The sequence below is a fragment of a genome, unplaced genomic scaffold, assembly GCF_019419815.1.
Source record: "Pyrus x bretschneideri cultivar Hongxiangsu unplaced genomic scaffold, Pyrus_bretschneideri_v1 Contig44, whole genome shotgun sequence".
NCBI lineage: Eukaryota > Viridiplantae > Streptophyta > Magnoliopsida > Rosales > Rosaceae > Pyrus > Pyrus x bretschneideri.
In genome coordinates this window covers 3,745,717-3,767,145 of record NW_025999768.1, presented here as the reverse complement: position 1 = coordinate 3,767,145, position 21,429 = coordinate 3,745,717, and the positions used below count along the sequence as shown (strand labels likewise).

The 21,429-nt window shown below is 37.2% G+C and overlaps 1 protein-coding gene and 1 pseudogene across 7 annotated transcripts in view; both read right to left on the bottom strand.

Annotated features, from left to right (window-relative positions):
- Nucleotides 1-13,155, bottom strand: part of LOC125467990 — a 31,716-nt gene extending 18,561 nt beyond the window's left edge. For 2 of the 7 annotated variants that reach the window (XM_048567377.1, XM_048567382.1), the window contains exons 1-6: nucleotides 12,948-13,154; nucleotides 11,861-11,991; nucleotides 11,642-11,745; nucleotides 11,392-11,494; nucleotides 10,922-11,026; nucleotides 10,687-10,787 (exon numbers count right to left, since the gene is read on the bottom strand). Coding sequence is in view for 2 of the 7 variants with exons in the window: in XM_048567378.1 (XP_048423335.1) it covers nucleotides 8,381-9,841 (1,461 nt within the window). In the remaining 5 variants the exon portion in view is untranslated. Of the gene's footprint in view, nucleotides 1-8,186; nucleotides 9,870-10,686; nucleotides 10,788-10,921; nucleotides 11,027-11,391; nucleotides 11,495-11,585; nucleotides 11,746-11,860; nucleotides 11,992-12,947 lie in introns of those variants that run through there. The other 5 variants (XM_048567383.1, XM_048567378.1, XM_048567379.1 and 2 more) reach the window with 5 other exon arrangements.
- Nucleotides 13,156-15,774: 2,619 nt separating this feature from the next.
- Nucleotides 15,775-18,696, bottom strand: LOC125469691 (annotated as a pseudogene).
- Nucleotides 18,697-21,429: the final 2,733 nt, after the last annotated feature.

Here is a 21,429-nt window from a genome sequence, read left to right as displayed (position 1 = left end):
TTTGACAAACTTTTATGTAAAATATATGTGTAAAAGCTGGTTTTTCAAAGCTAGGTTTTGCAGCTTTTTGTATTTGGCTTTTTTTCACCCAAAACTGTGAAAAAAAGCTAAAGCTGAATGTTTACCAAACAGAAAAAAGCTCTCTGGTTTTTTTGATAGCCACTTTTTTCAGAATCACCTCAGTATCAAGCTAGGGTTTATTAGATTGGTTAAGAGCTATTGAGGACGCTTCTCTTACAGACTGTTGAAGGGGCAAGTTTTACTCGTTTAGTCATGCTATTGGCAAAACCGAGACAGTTACGTTCTAAAATTCATATAGCCGACCATATTTAGTGGAAAAAGACTGATTGTTGTTGATGTAGTTTGTATTAAGAACTGGTATCAAACCCTAGTTTCATCATGAAACTGAGCCTAGACTCCTCAGAAGCGTGGTGGAATGTCACGGCCCAATTGTTCCGCACTGGAAAGTTTAGCACATGATCTTGAGCTAGGTTGGCCGTTAATTAGGTACATCATCCATCGATGTGTCAATGTTAATGTTGGTATGAAATGACAACATATATCACTTCATATACCCTAGTTGTTATTATATCAATATCATGACCATGGATCAAGGTTAATCAAAATAATAGGACTCAGGATTTTGTCATTCAGATACATGGCAGTGTGTCTATGCTTCCATCTGTTTGGGGACGCAAGATTATATTATTCGGAATGTTGCCTTCTGTCATATCAGCATCACAATCCTAATACGTGGGCTAATTAGTTTTTATTCACAGAAAAACAACCCTTGTTTTTTTTTTTTTTGGGGGAAATTTGTCTTTTTGTCCAGTAGGCTTACCAAACGAGTTGTCTTTGTCATGTTCGTGTCGTTTTTGTCTCATGCTCGTTAACTTGATGGATTGTCGTGTTAAATCCGTTATCTTAAGGGGTTCTTAACAGATAAACCAATAACGACCTTATTCGTTTACAAGTTGTGATGGGTTATAATGGGTTATGCAAGAAATTGCCATGTCTAACATCTAGATTTGGTAAACAATATCTTATCGGTTCTTAATCGAATGACCCAATAATGAACCGATTTGTTATCGGGTTCTTAACAGTAACTTGATAACGACTCGACTCATCAACAGGTTGAACATTAAATTTGTTATTTTCATGTTATTTCTTGTCGGATTAACAAGTCATTCAAGAAATTGTCAGACATATTTTGTCCATACAAGGCACATGGTTTTTAGGGTTCACGAGGGAAGTTGCTATATAATCTAAAAATAAAATCTCATAAAATTCATTTGCCTTAAAAATATATAAAATACTAGCTGTACATAAATTGTTGGAAGAATAACTCATAATATCTCCCAACTACCAAAAGTTGATATGAAACTACTGAGATACCCTCAATGACTAAGTACTTCCTCTTTCTTCCTAAACCCACCCGAATACTCGTTGTACTCTATCTCCATCCGACCGATCTCCATCCGATTCAGATCCGAAGGGAAGTTGTGATCGAAAAGATGAGCATGTGATCATTCACTTCACACGGGTGTGTTTGCCTTATCAGCCAAATATACCCTCTTATTAAGTCTCGCACACAAATTGTCATCTCCTCCATGCATCGTGACCGTCTGATCACCTTCATTTTCTTCATTCAACTCCCAAATAGAGGGAGTGCGAGTGGGAGGGTCTTACTCGCACAGCCGCGGACACCCGTCAAGCGTATCTAGGCACTCTATTGGGACACAATCCCCCTCGTCACCTTCACTGAAAAAAACAGTACTTCTTGTAGTAGATGAACTAGTATTATCATTGTTATCGATCATGAAAGGATCCAGCCCAACAATAAAGTCTCCTCCATGGCTCAGCCAATACAGCATTCTGTTGGAAGCAACGCCAATACACCGACCCAACAGTGCTGCCCGAAAGGCTGATGGGGATGATAGAATGAACTCCCTCCATTCACCGGGCTCAGAGAAAAAGATCTGCGCTTTAAATTCGCAGGAAACTGTTTCATAATTATCATGTGATGATTGCAGATGTAGTAATCACGCTGACTACACATGCTTGCGCAGCACAAAACTAAGTCGTTGTAGGTACCTACCACAACTGGAGTCGTTGTAGGTACCTACCACGACTGGCTCTTGTTTCAAACTGTGGATACTCACAAGCCTTTTGAACAACTGAGCTAGCGAAGTAGAGGATGGTGAAATTCTATAAAAGAATTCCCCACCCCCCCCCCCCCCCCCCATTCATGCTTATGGAGGTACCTATCGGTTTATTCTTACGATTCCTCTGGACGCATAGAAAACGGGAGATAGAGTGATGATCTGACATGAGCGTGCACCAACGCTTGGAAACGAGCTTGCATTGAGAAACAGAATTAAACAAGGAAGTCCACAAAGGATTTCAACCAAAAGAGAGTCAGGCAGATCATCAATATTTTTGGTTGATAGCCTGTTTGCCGCTAGCGTTGAGATTATTTTTTTGTCCTTTAGAGTGATGAATATGATCATCAGAGGCCGAGGCTGAGGCCGGTGGTGCTGCTGCTGCTGAGGACGGCTGGGTTATTGTACTGCTACTGCGGGGTGTTTTCATGGCGACGGCATGATTCTGCAAATGGCGACCGGCATGATTCTGCAAATGGACTTGAAGATTTAATTACAACATTTTCGAGACTGCAAAAATAGAGAATCGAAAGGAACTGAGGGAGTTGAAAATTAAGTACAAGTATGGTTGCCGCAATTGATGATCACAGCTACACGCACGCATCGGAGCGTCTATATTCCTTAACCTCCTAGGATTAGGAATAGGAAAAGTAGCAGGATTAGAATCCTAACCCTAGGGATGGGCAACGATTATGGCGGACGGGTAACCGCGGTTATTTACCCATAACCGTTTATACTCGTATCCACATAACCGTTTACCCGTTGGGTAATTGCTTCAATGGTTATACTCATACCCATAACCATTTATGAACGGTTAATCATACCTATTTAATCATAACTGTTTAACACCCATTTATCTTCTTTTTTTTTTTTTTTTTTTTTAAACCATTACCCATTTTTTATCTGTCTACATATTTTTTGACAATTAAACACCATTATAGGTACATTCATCATACATTTCCATATTTTATTTTTTTTTAAATCCTTATACCATTTCAATAATTAAAATAATTGCCGACAAAGACACAACGGCGTGCACTCTTACGTGGGTTATTTATATGCTCTGCAAGCGCCCTCATATGCAAGAAAAGGTTGCAACGGAAGTTCGAGAAGCACCAAATCTGAAAGATGATTCAAGCATTGTTGAACTTACAGACAGTCTTAATGAAGATGCCCTTAATAAAATGCAATATCTCTTAGCAGCTTTGACTAAGACACAGGCTCTACCCTGCAATTCCACTGGTAAGTTGACTAACATCTTAACTAAATCTAATGCATGCATACTGCAATGGAAATGATTTCAGCGCGCTTCTGTTTATTTTTCTCACTTAAATTTCTTTTGATTTATTCAATTTAAGGATAAAAATACTCCATGGATTATTGTTTATTATTTTTTAATTAATTAAAACACCGCTATATAAACCACACTATAGTCAATAGCATTATCTAAGTTTTGTCCGATAGAGAACATGATTTGTGTTAATTTTACATATATAAAATAAATGGGTAAACGGTTACCCATTTATAATCGCGGTTAATACCCATAACCACCCATTTAAATTTTACGGGTAAACGGTTATCCTTATAACCATTTATTTATCTAAACGGTTACCCATAACCGTAACTATGAAGTTTAAATGGGCGGGTAACCATGGATATTTTGCCCATCCCTACCTAACCCTAATGCTCTGAAACCAAAATTACATTTTAGCCATTTATTTAAACTTATAATATTAGTTTCAACTCATGTCTGACTTTATTTGGGTTAATTCTTATAAGCCATAGTTGCCCAAAACCTAAGACCTTATCGGTGCATTTGTTGCACCGTACTATTTCGAATTTGATTAACTTCAGCGATTAATTTGGGTTGATTTAGAATAGACTAACTTAGTAAAGTATTTGACGTAGTTTCGGACTAAAAAGCAAGATAATAATATTTTTTTTTTTTTGGTATTCTTTTTTATTTTCTAGAATTCTCTGTCTCTCCCCTTTTCTTTGCTCGCATGATCTCACCTCCTTTTTCTCCATATCTTCCATTTTCCTTTCCCGTCCAACTCCTTCTACTATATATCTTCAAAATCAAACCACAGAGCTAAAAATAGAGTTAAAATTAAGGAGTTGCGGTGGGGTGTATGTGCAATTTGCTTGAAGGTGAAAGATATGGAAGGTTTGCGATCAACGCGTTTTATGTTTTCTGGGTTTGGTCTTCTAGGTTTTATGGGTTTTCAGGTTATGAGAAGCAAGGAAGAAGGAGATGGGAGGGGCAAAGTGGAGCAGAGGGAGCAAAAGATCCATCTTTGCCATTGTTCGGGTCGACCCAGATGGCTAAAGACCCCAAATCATAATGCCAAAAGGGTGCTGGGTTTGACCGTGGCAATGAAATTATGCCCCAGCGCTCAGCTTTTCTAGATTGATATTTCTAGACATTTTGGGTAATTTGGAGGTCAATATGACATATTTTGAGGAAAATTCCTTCTCATGATTTGTAGGGGACGTCTTCAGCTTTCAAAAGAGACATTTTGGGACCAAATCAGAGTTGATTTGATCGCTCAAAAGTCTCATTTTCTGAGAACGAATTTTTGTTCAAATAGGAAACCTTTTATTTTCTATTTTATTATTTTATTATATTTCCTAGTTTTATTCTAAGACCTTTTAAGGCTTTATTTTTTAGTAATATAAATAAGGTTTTTTAGCTATTAGGGTTTTTGGAGAGGCGAAGAACACATAAAATTTAGGGACGCATTAATTTGGAAGATTCAAGTTTATTTTCAAGATGTTTTCTATCCCAGTTTTTAATAATATTTTGTTTATGATAGTTCGTACTTAATTTCCATTTGCTAGGGTGAAGGCATGAGTCTTAGCAAGAATATGTAGGTTTTTTTCAATTTGCTTATGATATTATGCATGCAAGTTTTGAATTATTAATTACTGGTTTAAACTATCTAATTGTCTTAATGCTTAGCTGCAATTAGGATCTTTAGAAAAAGTAATTTGATACAATTTTGGTCGGAGGTCGGTCCTTGAAATTGACGAAGGCTTCTTGTGGTTAATATATGCAAGTTCACTTAACATGAATACCACGTCTTAAGGGTTGTATGATTTTTCAAAAGGTTTTACAAAACTTAATGAGTCAAGCATGTTTAGATTTGATCTGAATACCACAGATGAATTGCATGTTCGATATACGCTCTATGTTGGGGGTCCAAGTAGGCATATATTAGGAAAATATAACCTTCAAAATATGCATGTGTAATAATTAAGTTATTGGAAGAACTATATAGGATTATTAAGGTGACGGCGGAACCCTAGGCTTTTACATTTTAATTTCAAAAACTGTTTTCTTTTAGTTTATTTTATTTTGTCACTTTATGTAATTATTTTCTATTACATTAATTTTTATTATTTTAAATCACAAAATCACATTTTTTTCAAAAAATTTTTTTAAGTAATTAATTAAGATTTGGTTTGATACAAATTATTCATTCAATCCATGTGGAAAATGATCTTGCTAGAGCCATCTATATTACAATTACCTTGTACTCTTACAAGTATTTAAAGTGTTATTATCCTTACTTTGGCATGTTATAAAAATACCTATCAAGAAATTAATGCTGCTACTGGGGATTGTTTTAAATAATTTGTGTTTATCATATTCTTAGTTAATTATTTTTGTATATATCTTTTTATTTACTAGATTTTATTTTTTTCTTTTTAGGTTACAATTTGTGCAACAATGGAATTTGTACCTCCTCCTGAATTCAATATACAACCCCGAGGACCGCCTTTATGGGGCAAATCTGCAGAATGGGGTTTTTCTGGATTTAAACCTACAATTTGTGCACTTTGCTGCTTGAAGGCCCATGATTTTTTGCAGCATCCCGAAAGGGAATATTTTTCAAGGTTTGTCCATGAGCATATCAATATGAGAAACAACTAAAAAAGAAATTGGAACAATCCATATTCAAAGTTCTACACCCCTGACTATACTCGCTTGTGCAGCACAAAGCCGTCGTTGTAGGCACCTTCCACAGTTGGCTATTGTTTCAAACCATGGATACTCGCAAGCCTTTTGAACAACTGAGCAAGGGGCCTAGAGGATGGCGAAACTCTATTAAGGAATTCCTCCCCATTCATGCTTATGGCAGTACCTATTGGTTTTTTTTTTTTTTTTTTTTTTTTTTTTTTAAACCATTACCCATTTTTTATCTGTCTACATATTTTTTGACAATTAAACACCATTATAGGTACATTCATTGTACATTTCCATATTTTAATATTTTTTAAATCCTTATACCATTTCAATAATTAAAATAATTGCCGACAAAGACACAACGGCGTGCACTCTTACGTGGGTTATTTATATGCTGTGCAAGCGCCCTCATATGCAAGAAAGGTTGCAACGGAAGTTCGAGAAGCACCAAATCTGAAAGATGATTCAAGCATTGTTGAACTTACAGACAGTCTTAATGAAGATGCCCTTAATAAAATGCAATATCTCTTAGCAGCTTTGACTAAGACACAGAGGCTCTACCCTGCAATTCCACTGGTAAGTTGACTAACATCTTAACTAAATCTAATGCATGCATACTGCAATGGAAATGATTTCAGCGCGCTCCTGTTTATTTTTCTCACTTAAATTTCTTTTGATTTATTCAATTTAAGGATAAAAATACTCCATGGATTATTGTTTATTATTTTTTAATTAATTAAAACACCGCTATATAAACCACACTATAGTCAATAGCATTGATCTAAGTTTTGTCCGATAGAGAACATGATTTGTGTTAATTTTACATATTGTTTGGATCCAAATTTACGCTATCGGCCCATATAATTGTTTGGACTTGATTTTACATCATCGGCCCAAGCGATCGAGGCCGTTGAGTAAGAATGATTCTTAATCGTCGGATAAGAAAGTTACAATAATTTTGTTGTTATTAGAGGATAATATTATGATTTTTAGTCATGATAATTATCTTTTAATAATGAATTATCTTGACACTTTTCTTGTACGAGATAAATGTGACTCAAACTATATCGAAGCAAGCAAAATAGTTCAATTTAGTTTGGGATTCTTAGCATTCAACACGGGATTGAGCATCATGCATTATAAAAAGAGGCTTAGCATGTGGTGGCATCAGTTGGTAACCTAAGATTCTAATATGACATGATTTTAATTTGACGCAATATATTCATTCATGTTTAATAGAGCACTAGATAGCTCTAAGAAACCAATTTATACTTCCAAGGCTTTATTCATGTGTGTATTTTCAAGGGGGGAAAAAAAGGCTATTAAAAACATAGACATCTGTAGCTGGTTCAGTCCTAACATGTATACCCAAAACAAATACTAACAAAAAGAATGCTCACATTTTCCTTTATTCAATGGAAGAACCGAAGAACGAAAAAACTAATGATTTACGTTTGAGGGATGACTACCACGTTGAAAGATCAACACCAGCCCAAAGAATAAGGGCTCAGAACATGAAAATTAATTAGCACTTGGGCTAGAAAAAGTCTAGAAGAATGGTGAGGTTTCTACGTACCAACATGCAAGATTAGTGCAATTAATTCTAAACAACTTTAGCAAAGGAAGTTAGTGAAATAATCTAGCATGATGTTCCCATGCTTCTCCAAAGTTCCAACTAGGCCCTATAAAAGGAGAAAGCATCCAACCCATTTGTATCAAATAAGCAAGCAAGCAAATAACCAAGAAGTGAGAAGCAAGAAGTGATGGTAGTGAGTCATCTAGAGTTTGTCTCTAGAAAATAAGAGAGTGTCGTACATTTTAAAATTGTCTTTAATATTGCGTCTTTGAGAGTTTTTGTGTTGTAATATTTGTGAGTGCAATACAAATAATTTGTTTACTTGTTTTTGTCAGTGCACTATAATATTTGTGAATACATATCCGTGCGCAATCTTCCAAGGTCGTGAGAGTTGAACCTAGCTAGATGTTCCACTAAAAGAATGCTCGGCCTACATAATGCGAAGGGAACATTTCCGATCATCCAACTTGAAAAGAAATTGAGAGGTGCCGAAAACTCTTAAAACTTTATCCACACGTACACATACTTAACCAAAAACACTAAATTATACAGAATGATAGCAAACAGGTAACATACCGTGAGCAAAGCTAAACATAGAAGACATCCCACCCTATTATTCATCAGTCTTGGATAGAAACATGATACAAACATTCATCTCTTTATTTTATCAAATCAGGCTGAGAGGTCTGGCCTGGGCTCGCCACGTTGTGGTAGTTGACGGACTGGAGTCGGCCACCACGGAAGCACAAATGGAAAGAGGTGCCAACAACAGATTGTCGGATTTGTAGACACCTTTGACATCTCTCTTGTACGAGTATTGCACCTGATAACGTCTCTCTTGCTCCAGTCTCTGGTATTATCTATAACCAGATACACCAAATCCTCGTTATTCGGGTCGAAAACAACCGCAACAATATGATCTATATTTGGACTAATCACAACCATTTCTTCATCCCCCAAGTATACGCTGTTATAAGGTTTCACACACAAACTGCCTGCTCCCCCGTGGATCATGACCGTCTGATCACCTTCCTTTGCTTCATTGACCTCCCAAATAGACAGAGTGCGAGTAGAAGAGTAGTACACGCACATCCGCGGACGCCCGTCAAACGTAACTAGGCAATCCATTGAACCGGAATCCCACTCGCCACACTCACTGAAAAAGCATTTATAATGAGTTCTAGTACTATCACTGTTGTCGATCATGAACGGATCCAACCCAATAAGATAATCTCCTCCACCGCCTAGCCAATACAGCATTCTGTTGGAAGCAACGCCAGTACTCTCTCTACACAGTTCTCCTACTGCAAAGGCTGATGGGGATGATAAAACAAACTCCCTCCATTCACCGGTCTCAGAAAAGAAGACCTGCGCTTCGATTTCGCAGGAAAGTAAATCATCATCGTCATCGTCATCAACACGAGGATCAATTAATCTCACAACCCTGTACTTATACTCCGCATTAAGCTGGATGATGTCCCCTTGCTGATCATCTTTCTTATAGTCATAGTAGGGAAGATCGCAGGTGAACCCCACCGTTACATAATTGTAGACTTGAGGTGGGGGAGGAAGAGGAACCCACTGGACTGTATGTGGATTGCAGATGTAGTAGTCGCGCTGACTATACTCGCTTGCGCAGCACAAAACTAAGTCGTTGTAGGCACCTACCACAATTGGCTCTTGTTTCAAACCGTGGATACTCATAAGCCTATTGAACAACTGAGCTAGGGGCCTAGAGGATGGCGAAACTCCATTAAGGAATTCCTCCCCTTTCATGCTTATGGCAGTACCTATTGGTTTGTTCTCAAGACTCCTTTGGACGCATAGAAAACGGCGGATAAAATGATGATCTGACAGGAGAGTGCACCAATGCCTGGAAACGAGCTTGCATTGAGAAACGGACTTAAAACAAGGGAGTCGACAAAGGATTTCAACCAATAAAGACTCTGGCAGATGATCAAGATTTTTTGATGATGACCTGGTTGCTGCTGGTGTTGAGAATATTTTTTGTCTTTTAGAGTGATGAACATGATCATTAGAGGCCAAAGCCGGTGGAGGTGGTGGTGGTGGTGCTACTGGGGATGACTGGGTTATTGTACTGCTACCGCGGGGTCTTTTCATGGCGACCGGCATGAATCTGATTTAATTACAACTTTTTATTCTGAAAAGGGAAAAGGGAATCGAACTGAGAGACTTCAAAATTAGGATGCGATCGCGAGAGAAATACAAGCAGGGCTGGTTACCGCAATTGAATCACAGCCACAGGGCATGCTATTTTATAGGCACACAATACACCATCAATATTCCTTAACCTCGTAGGAATAGGAATAGGAATAGGAAAAGTGGTAGTCCTAATCCTTCTAGGATTAGCAACCCTAACCCTAACGAAAATATATAGGAGCTGGGAAAAGTAATAGTCCTAATCCTTCTAGGATTAGCAATCCTAACCCTAACGAAAATATGTAGGAGCTGGGAAAAGTAATAGTCCTAATCCTTCTAGGATTAGCAATCCTAACCCTAACGAAAATATATAGGAACCGACAGATAATTAATAAGGGATTTTTAGATTTTAGGGCTTAGATAAGATAAATTGATCTTTAAAGTACACTAATGCTCTCAAATAAACCAAAAATTACGTTTTATGCCATTATATCAAAACTTATTATATTGGTTTTGATTCGTGTTTTCCTTGATTTAGGTTAATTTTCATGGCTTATAGTTGCCCAAAACCTAAGACCTAAACCACGAGAAATATTTCATTTTGATCGGAACACGAGTGATACACTACGTGTTTCTATATAAGTAATGGTAAATTTTATTTTTTAAATTATTAACTTTTTAACCCACATATCACTTTATTTGTTAGTAATAAATAATAAGCAGAGACAAGACACGAGAAATAGCACCGGAAAAGATCAAACCCAAAAACCTTGTATAATTGCATCTACAAAAGACTCGGAGATGGATTTTATTTTTACCTGACAATGAGGGTAGCACTAGATCAGGAAACCGCTGATCTTGACACATGTGCTTCATAAATAGCATCAAAGGCAAAAGCAAGAGCCCCTATATTTACAACCTGCAACAGGCGAAATGAAACATTTTAGTAATAAGAGAAACAAGACACTAAAGAATTAGCTCCGGAAAAAATAAAAGCCAAAAACCATGGAGTTCTGCATCTACAAACAACTGAGAGATGGATATAACTTTTACCTTATAAAGAGAGCAGCACTAGTTTAGGAAATTGCTGATTTTGATACTGGCGTGTTCATAAATAGCATCAAAAGGGAAAAAGAAAGAGTCCCTATATATTACAACCTGCAACGGGGGAATGAAACATTTTAGTAATAAGCAGAACAAGACAGTAGAGAAATAGCACCGGAAAAGATAAAGGCCAAAAACGATGGTTTTCTGCATCTACAGACGGCTGAGAGATGGATTTTATTTTAACCAGACAAAGAGAGTAGCACTAGATCAGGACATCGCTGACTTAGACACTGACGTGTTCATAAATAGCATCAAAAAAGGAAAAAGTTACAACGTACAACCGGGGGGGGGGGGGGATGAAACATTTTGGTAATAAGCAGAGACAAGACGGTAGAGAAATAGCACCGGAAAAGATAAAAGCCAAAAACCATGATTTTCTGCATCTACAAACGAATGAGAGATGATATTATTTTTACCTGACAAAGAGAGTAGCACTAGATCAGGAAACTGCTGACTTTGACACTGGTGTGTTCATAAATAGCATCAAAAGCAAAAGCAAGAGTCCCTATATATTACAACCTGCAATGGGGGAAATGAAACATTTTAGTAATGAGCAGAGAAAATACAATAGATGGGAGAAAAAGCACCGGAAAAGATAAAAGCCAAAAACCTTGGTTTTCTGCATCTACGAAGTATGAACGACTGAGAGATGGATATAATTTTTACCCGACAAAGAGGGTAGCACTAGATCAGGAAATTGCTGATTTCGAGACTGGTGGGTTTATAAATAGCATCCAAAGGAAAAAGCAAGAGGCCTTATGTACTTTCAACTGCCCCAAAAATGAAACATGTTAAACATAAGACAAGACAGAAGAAAAAGGGCACCGGAAGGAAAGGATGAAACCTAAAATGTTCTGATCCATAAAAGACTGAGAAGGAATTTACCTGACAACGTGGGCAGAATTAGATCAGGAAACCTCTGATTTTGAACTTAGGTGCTCGTAAACAGGATCAAAAGGCAAGAGCTCTTATTTATCTTCGAACCTAGGAACTGGGACATCTGGTTTCCAATTGCACTATGAAATGAAATATTATGTTTGTTAAGAATTAGCAAAGACAAATAGAAAGAAACAGCAGGGAAAAAGGTAAAACTAAAACTAGAGCCCCTCCAATCCATCTAAATAAAAGACACACGTCAAGGAAAATATTGCCTCAAAGATTGTTGCTTTTTAATGAATTCTTCATATATGTACATGTCAAACATGAAAAACAAGTGCACCAGATTTATGTAGCATGTTGATAATGTGTGTGTGTGTGTGCGCGCGCGCATACGCGTATGTGTACATGCGAAGCTAAAACAGAATACCCACTGCACCACACCGGCAAATGTAAGCCAGCATGCATGCATTCATTCAGTAACTAGGATGATGTTGTTTGAATGAGGATTTGGAATCACCAACTGACAACTGCACTGGAAATGACGCATAGCATCATCCTAGTTAATAATAATGACAGAACAAAACACAATTTGAGTAATTGCTCGAGCAGGTCTGTCTGTCTTTCAGTCTGTCATGGTAACTTATTGAAAAATTCTTACTTGAATTAAGCCACCCTTTATAAAAACTTAGATCAGAATCTAACATCACCACGAAAGCGAGAGGCTTTATTTGTTTGTCGGTGAAAGAAATTCAAAAAGCACACAAAAACTCTTGAATAAATAACAAGTCTGGTGCTTTTTAATCAAATCAAATCAAATCAAATCAATTCAATTCAATTCAATTCAATTCAATTCAATTCAATTCAATTCAATTCAATTCAATTCAATTCGGTTCAATTCAATTCATAAAAACAAATAAGATTAATGTATGAATCTTAAGCACCCATGAATCTCAAGCACCAGAGAGAGGGATTTGTTGCTATACCTAAAAAAGCAAAGCAAAAAACCAAAATTTAGATATCAGGCATTGAGTTTAGCCACCCACCGCTGAATCTGACTCGGAAATGAAATGAATCGCAAATCCAATTTCCCTACCTGGCTCAGTCTCTTGGAAGCGGAAGCCGTGGCGGTGGTGGCCGCTAGGAGAAATGAAACCCTTAGCCGGCGGCGAGAAGGATAAGGATCGTCGGAAAACGCCAGCAGAGCCGTGCTTCGGTTTGGTCACCGACGGGATTGGGTGAGCGCCGAGGATTGTGCCATTGGTTTTTCAAATTTTACCCTTAATTTTTTAAGCTCGCCATTAGCTTCCACGTGTTGAAACCATTATCAGTTGGCAGTTTTTTGGTAATTTTCCTTGTGTTAACTTTCCACGTTTTTTTCACCGAACGATAATATTTATATTGGAGGAGGAAGAAGAGAGAGAGGAGGAGGGGGCGCACCGGCGCGGGGGGGGGGGGGGGGTAATTACTAATAATATCGTTTAAAATTTTTTTTAGCGATAATCGAACTAAAGATCTTTTATTTACAAATAAAGAGGAATATCACTCAACCATCGTATTAAATAACAACATTCATTTGAAACGCAAGAAATCTAAAATTAAATCTTTTTAAAAAAAGATTAAGTATCTAAAACTCTCCAAACTTTTTAGTGTCATTCCAAATTGGTCTCATACATTCCAAACAAGTACCCAACCTAAACTTATTGAAAATGTCACATCCATTAAGCCCAGTTAATTTTTCTGTTAAATATAAATGTGGCAACAGAGGGTTAAGAATTCAAATTCGGTTTCAATGTGATTTCTTTCTGCTCATGTAATTTCCTCATTTGTCGATTTTTGGCTCGTAAAGCTTTCAATTCTTCTTTTGTGGGGAGAGAGGGTGAAGATGGTGGTGGCCACATCATGAAAGTACATATCATTTTAGCACTCTCCATGACCTTCTCCTCAATGTCGATGGCTTGAATTGTAGGTGAAGTTGGTGGTTGTGCGCTGGGTTTGGAGGTGATGACCTGATGGGAGTGGTGGTGACCGTTAGTTGGTAGAGGGTAAACTTCCATGACCTTCTATTATTTTTGCAGATAAAGTAAACTCAAGCTACCAAAAGAAATTTAACTGAGCTTAATGGATGTCACATTTTTCAATATATTGGATACTTGTTTGAAATGTTCAAAAAATTTTGAGACCTATTTGGAATGACATTAAAAGGTCTTTTTTTTTGTTGGGGGGGGGGGGGTAATTACTAATAATATCGTTTAAAATTTTTTTTAGCGATAATCGAACTAAAGATCTTTTATTTACAAATAAAGAGGAATATCACTCAACCATCGTATTAAATAACAACATTCATTTGAAACGCAAGAAATCTAAAATTAAATCTTTTTAAAAAAAGATTAAGTATCTAAAACTCTCCAAACTTTTTAGTGTCATTCCAAATTGGTCTCATACATTCCAAACAAGTACCCAACCTAAACTTATTGAAAATGTCACATCCATTAAGCCCAGTTAATTTTTCTGTTAAATATAAATGTGGCAACAGAGGGTTAAGAATTCAAATTCGGTTTCAATGTGATTTCTTTCTGCTCATGTAATTTCCTCATTTGTCGATTTTTGGCTCGTAAAGCTTTCAATTCTTCTTTTGTGGGGAGAGAGGGTGAAGATGGTGGTGGCCACATCATGAAAGTACATATCATTTTAGCACTCTCCATGACCTTCTCCTCAATGTCGATGGCTTGAATTGTAGGTGAAGTTGGTGGTTGTGCGCTGGGTTTGGAGGTGATGACCTGATGGGAGTGGTGGTGACCGTTAGTTGGTAGAGGGTAAACTTCCATGACCTTCTATTATTTTTGCAGATAAAGTAAACTCAAGCTACCAAAAGAAATTTAACTGAGCTTAATGGATGTCACATTTTTCAATATATTGGATACTTGTTTGAAATGTTCAAAAAATTTTGAGACCTATTTGGAATGACATTAAAAGGTCTTTTTTTTTGTTGGGGGGGGGGGGGGTTTAGATACTTAATCTTAAAAAATATATGCAACGGTATTTTACTTGGACTAAAACTCAGTTATTATGCTCCACCGGCTAATAACAATGATAAAGCATTTTTCACCTATGTATGGTCGGCTGTATGAATCATGGAAACTCCAATTACTCTACCCTTATGCCCTGAACCTCTCTCATAAAGACACCTTCTAACTAGAGCATTCGTAGGTCTGCTATTTACACATCCAAACCACCTTAACTGATTTTCTCTCATCTTATCTTCAATTGAGGCTACTCCTACTTTATCTTGAATATCCTCGTTCCAATCTTGTCATTTCCCGTTGCCCACGCATCCATTGAAACATTCTCATATTCGCTACACTCATTTTGTGCTTGTGTTGATGCGTTCTCATCATCAAAGCATTCTCATATGCACCGAGTCTTTTCCCATTATGCTCCACCCACATAAGCAAATTAATTAATTATAATTAACTTCTCACATGTTATAGTTTTTGGATACCAAAGATACTCCTAATTATATTTTTTGCGTATATTATGGATATGTTAGTTTTATGGTGTCAACAACTTTATGCTACCAACAACTAATAATTCTGAAATTAAATAATAATAAGAAGAAGAATAAATATGACAAAATAAGGAATATATACATAATAAATTTGATTTTGACTTTAGGTAAGGAATATATACATAATACATTTTCACCAAATTAGATAAAGAATTTTGCCTTGTGTAAGTGAGAGTTTCAAAATTTTAATGGTATTAGAGAGAAGGTGACTCAAATTTGAAGTCAACTTTTTAAGGGTATTAATGAGAAAAATAGTGAAAATATGAAGGAAAAAAATAGTTTGTAATAAAAATAATTCATTCTCTCAAAACAAAATCAAAATTAACAGTTAACCAGATACTGAAAAGGATGGCAATTATGTGTAAAAGCAGGTTTGTAGTAGTGATTGATATTCAGATTATGTACAGCAAAAAAGGTATCCCCACGTGTCATGTGGCTAATCAGAGACTGTCTAAGCAACTGATCCGGAGAGTGCACCGAGGCTAGCATGAAATTACAGAACAATAGTTTTATACGGAACCTGAACCAACCTAGAAACATCAAACAGATACCGAAACTCAAACAATTCGACCTCTATGCCGTCACCCTCTTCTTCCCTGGCTGACCGCAGTAACGAATCTCTGGAATCAAATCCGGCCGCTCCCTTTGGAGTAGCCCTTGTCTGTGCCTAAAAGTTCTTTTCTGCTCCCGGTAAAACCCCTATGGACAAATAACAAACGTAAGAAACATTTTTTTTCCTGAAGAATTAAAATACTTCTTAAATGAGAACTTACATAGTCATTCAAATCCTTCAGCCATTGAGTTCGATTTCGTCCATGCAACTTTTGCACAAGCTTGTGCAAGTTGGGGAAGTTATGAATAATGAACGAAGCGTTATCTCCTCCCCAGGAGATAACGCTTCTGATATCTTCATCTGCAGACGATCTTGTCAGTAGGCTGAAAAGATCGACCACGAAACGTACTGATCTCCCCCGTACACCATAGCACGATCCCAGATTTTCTGTCACCTTCCAAGCCTGGGGAACTTCTGAAGTAAAAAACTCTTTGAAGACGATCTGGTGTTGCCCCTTCAACACCTCGGCTTTCAATGTTTTGATAACCTACAACAATATACATACATATATATATATATTAAATATAAAATGACAGGAAAAAGTCAATGCAATTTCAGAAATCCGGAAAAGAAAAGGCCAAATGGTTCACCATTTTCACATCGCCCTCCGGTTCCTATATATGAGGTTCCACCAACAATATATTAGAAAATGAAAACATAAAATCAAACAACCTCAAAACCCTTTAACATTACAGAGACACGAAACCACACTTACATGAAAAAACATTCTGTGAATTTCCTTGAGAGCTTCTAGAACCGTTGCGAGAGCTCCCTCGGACTTGGTTTCATCAGGCCCGTACCTTTCAACCAGTATCAAATTTTGCCAATGATTTGTCCATCCCTATAGAACACAACCTTCAATTACAGAATCAAAATATTTCTCTGTTAAGTGACAATCGCACGGGAAAAAATCACTTACATTCTCTGTATTGGCAAGGATCACAGCTGCATTATCGTGTCCAAGCACAATATCTAGGCCTTCTTGATGTTTTTGGGCACCATCGTCACGTGAGATCACCCTATCACCGAAATGCTCCTTTGACGGATCAAGTAAATTAGCCTTTCGAGCGCATCCGATCGTTCACCATCTGTGTACATGTACATCTCGTACATGTAGCTGGCATCCCTTAAGAAGGACCTAACAGAGGGCCTCAACGCTTTGCATTCATCTTGCGTGCACAGGCATGTATAAAACATTCAAAGAAATAGAAAAAGAACAAACCACAACGAGCGTATAAACTAAACCTGAAACACTAGATATGTTAAAATACATATAAGTACAAACATTACAAACCTTGGGGACCATCTGTTTGGCTCTGCAAGCAGTCCTCTCCTGAATCGGCGGAATGAAGGAGTGTGTGATCTAGATCAACTAGTAAGTGAAGCTTCTTGCGGTGCAGCAATTTCTTAATGCCTAATTTCTTCACTCTCTCAAGTTCCTCATTTTTAAGCATCAATCCCTGCAATAGGTACCAATAGATTAGGAAGTCATTCCTTACCAGAAAATGGATACATGAAACGATTAAGCCTTTTTCAAGCATACGTTTATCTTTCCAAAATATAGCAACAAATTATGAATACATGTCACATACCTTGTCTTCGTACCCAAAATCTTTCTCGTTTACGGGAAGCCCGCACACATAACACATATCTTGAAAGGAACCAGGGTGAGTACACGCCTCCTTCGACGACGCTTCTGGACATATTAGCATGGTAAAGCCAAAGCGAACATAGTGCACACATTTTAGTACTGTAATTTGAAAACCCACCAAAATAGTTACCCGCTTTTTGCTTTTCAGTATCATCTTCGGACTCCGATGAACCATGCAGGTCTCCCTCAAGAAATCGGCCAAATTCCTCAATGCTAGAGGAGCCGTATTGTGGCGAATTCATCTAAATTATCTAACAATTTATAAACAAATTGTGATTTCTGAGTACCCACATAGAAAATTCACATAAATTATGAAAAGAAAAATAAAAGAAATCACGCATAAAAATTAGTAGAAACGTGAACAACCGTACCGCGAATTCAGATGGCAGCGAGATCGAAAGTTCTGCGAAATGTTGGATGATGCCCTGGTTTTAGGGCTGCAGTGTGGGAAAATCGAGCTCGTAAAATTTTTTAAATTGGGGATGAGCGGGAGAAAGAAGTATTTGAAATTCTTGATAAACTTCGAAAATTAAGGATTTAGAAAGCACATGAACAAATCACATAAATCGAGAAACTATATTTGCAGGAAAAGACAATTGAGACAATGAATTCAGTCACACATTTCATCAATTCTGAAGAAGCAGAAAATCGCAATTTCCAGAGATCAAAGATTCAAGAAGTGGTGAAGAAGAAGCGTAGAAGATAGCCATACCAGATAAAAGAGAGACGGAAGCAGAAAAAGAAATCAGGTTCGGAAGAGCTCAGCCAAGATCAAGAGAGCTCATCCACGGCCGGCGAAGATATCAGAGGTATTAGGGAGGAATGAGATAATTGGCGGGAATTGGGAGTGAGATAATAGGCGGTGGTCTTTCAAAAAAGGATAATAGGCGGTGTTATTTTTTTGCCTTGTTTTTTTTCAAGTCGATCAATCGTGTGTCCATTCTCCTACATCGGAATCAATGACATCTTTTAATTGAGAGAGTGATAAATTTAGATTCTAAAATATTTTAATGGTTTTCTTTATTATATCGATATTTTTACACTAAAAGGAGGGGAGTTCGGCTAAGCCACATAATGGGCAGCTTAATTTGATATCGAAATCGACATCCACGAGATTCGAACCTAAAACGGCTCACTTCCAAGAAAAGATGAGTGCCGCCAAACCGTAGTACTGGGTGGCAATAGATTTTTTTAAGTGACTGATTTCAATGAACTTTAATAATTTTATGTAAAATTATGACAAATTATTATGTATTTCTATTATAGATTTCTATGAATTTCTTAAGAACGTCAATCAGTTCAATTAGTTGACAATCAAGGAACTCTAACACCCACTGCCGACAGAGATCAACATGGCCATAGATCCCAACCACATCAGCCTCCAGGGCCGCCACCAATGATTTGAGGAGGAACATAAAAAGGAAAAATTCAGGGGAGAAATTGTGGTCTTGAGCACTGGTTTAAAGGACAACTGAGTTGAAGGACAGAGATGAAAGGGGTAAACCCCGATGGATGAGGATGAAGAAGATGAAATCGAAGAGGACGATAATATGTGTTTCGACGAGGTTGGCAGGTTATGTTGTTTGGCGTGAACACAAATTAGAGGGGGAAGGTTTTATTGTTTATGGCATTTCGTATTCGTATCACCCACACTCAAATCCATCAAAATCCCTCATTCATTAAAATTCTAGTAAACCTGTAGCATTCTCACTACAATTTTTTTTTTTTTTAAATCATGTTTGACTGCACGCGAATTTGGATGTTCTCTTTAAAATCTTTTTAAATTGTAATTTGACTACACCTAGATTTTAAAATCTTTTAAATGCTAATTGACCACACCCAAATTTCAAACTCTATTAAAATCCTAATTTGACAATCATTTTCCTATCAAAATTTACACGTAATCATGTTTTCAAGGATTACTGATCTGAACGATTTTACACACGAGCCGTGTCACATCCCGGCCCGAGCCCCCACCACATTCCGGGCTCGACTCCGCCGTAGCACGATATTGTCTGCTTTGGGCCCCAACCAAGCTCTCACGGTTTTGTTTCTGGGAACTCACATGATGGAACCCATCATGGGATTGCTCTCGTGCACTACTTGCTTAATTTTGGAGTTCCGATGGAACCCGAAGCCAATGAGCTTCCAAAAGGCCTCGTGCTAGGTAGAGATGAGAATATACATATATGGATCACTCACCTGGACGGTGTGGGATGTCACAATCCATCCCTCTTAGACCATCTCTAATGGTGACCTAAAACCTAAAAATATTTAGCCTAGAAACAGTTTTTCTGCTCCAACCCTTCTGGCCAAAAATTTTAGCTCGAGATTATCAAAAAATGAATTAAGGCTAATTATTTTTTAAATTAACTTTAAAAAAAAATTATGTAGACTATCCTAAATTAATTATATGAACATTTTAATCTAAAAATATTTAAATTCCGATAAATTTTGAAAAAACACTAAATCAATACATGAAAATATTTAAATATTTTTTTTAAATTATTTTAGCCGTTGGATTTTAATTTGGACCATTAGATCTTTTTTTTTTTTTTTTTACTGTTAGATTTGATTATAATCAATTTAAGCCGTTGGATTCAATAAATATATAAATATAAAACTAAAAAAAAATATTTGAATGTGGACCGTTGGATTAACCAATGGTCCAATTACCACCACCACCCAATGAAGAAAAGTAGCAGTTGGCTACAGACAAAACTTGACAAACCGGAGGACACACCCACGTGGGTGGGGTCCACCTCGGTTGAATGCAGGTTGAAGGCCTTGCGTGCTGCGCGTGGAGCAAGTGATAGAGGGCAATTGGGCTTCACAGCCCAGGTTTCAGTCATAGAAGCTGGGGTCCGGGCGGGACCACTTCCCGGGCTCGACTTCACCGTAGCACGATATTGTCCGCTTTGAGCCCCGACCACGCCCTCACGGTTTTGTTTTTGGAAACTCACACGAGAACTTCCTAGTGGGTCACCCATCATGGGATTGCTTTCGCGCGTTACTCGCTAAACTTTGGAGTTCCGATGGAACCCGAAGCCAGTGAGCTCCCAAAAGGCCTCGTGCTAGATATAGATGGGAATATACATATAAGGATCACTCCCCTGGGCGATGTGGGATGTCACAAGCCAAGCCCCTACGACTCCAACCAGTAATAAAATTGATGAGATTCCAATAATGAAGACATGTAATCTTTTAAATACTAAAATGATGACATTGAATAAGTCAAAGGAGCTTGATCCAAAATAGAAAAACAATAAGGTTTGGGGTGTATCGGAGAAATAACATTCTTAGGTTGGTTTAAAAGCTGTTCAGGCGCTATTTCCTTAGATTCCAAGCAAGTGAGGACACTAAATTATTCCAAATCTTTATATATAAAGCCAACAACCCATTTTCGGGTCACAAGCTTTACTAAAATGTTTTGGACGAAAATGCCCCCAAAACAAAAAATTTCAAAAGTAGCCCAAAATAATGCACCAAATAATACAAGTGTATTTTCGTCATTTTAACAGTATTTTTTTTAATAATTAATTCTTTTTGTATAGGTTTTTTTTTTAATTAGTACCTTACAATAGGCTAGCAATAATGTGATTCAATTAGTTGTTCATTAAATATTATTTTCTCTATTTTTAAACACGTTCAAAACATCTTAAGAGGTGTGTAATGCCGGTTATAAAAAAAGTTTTTCCCACACGCATAATAATGTGATTAAATTAGTTGTTAAATGATTGTTTTTT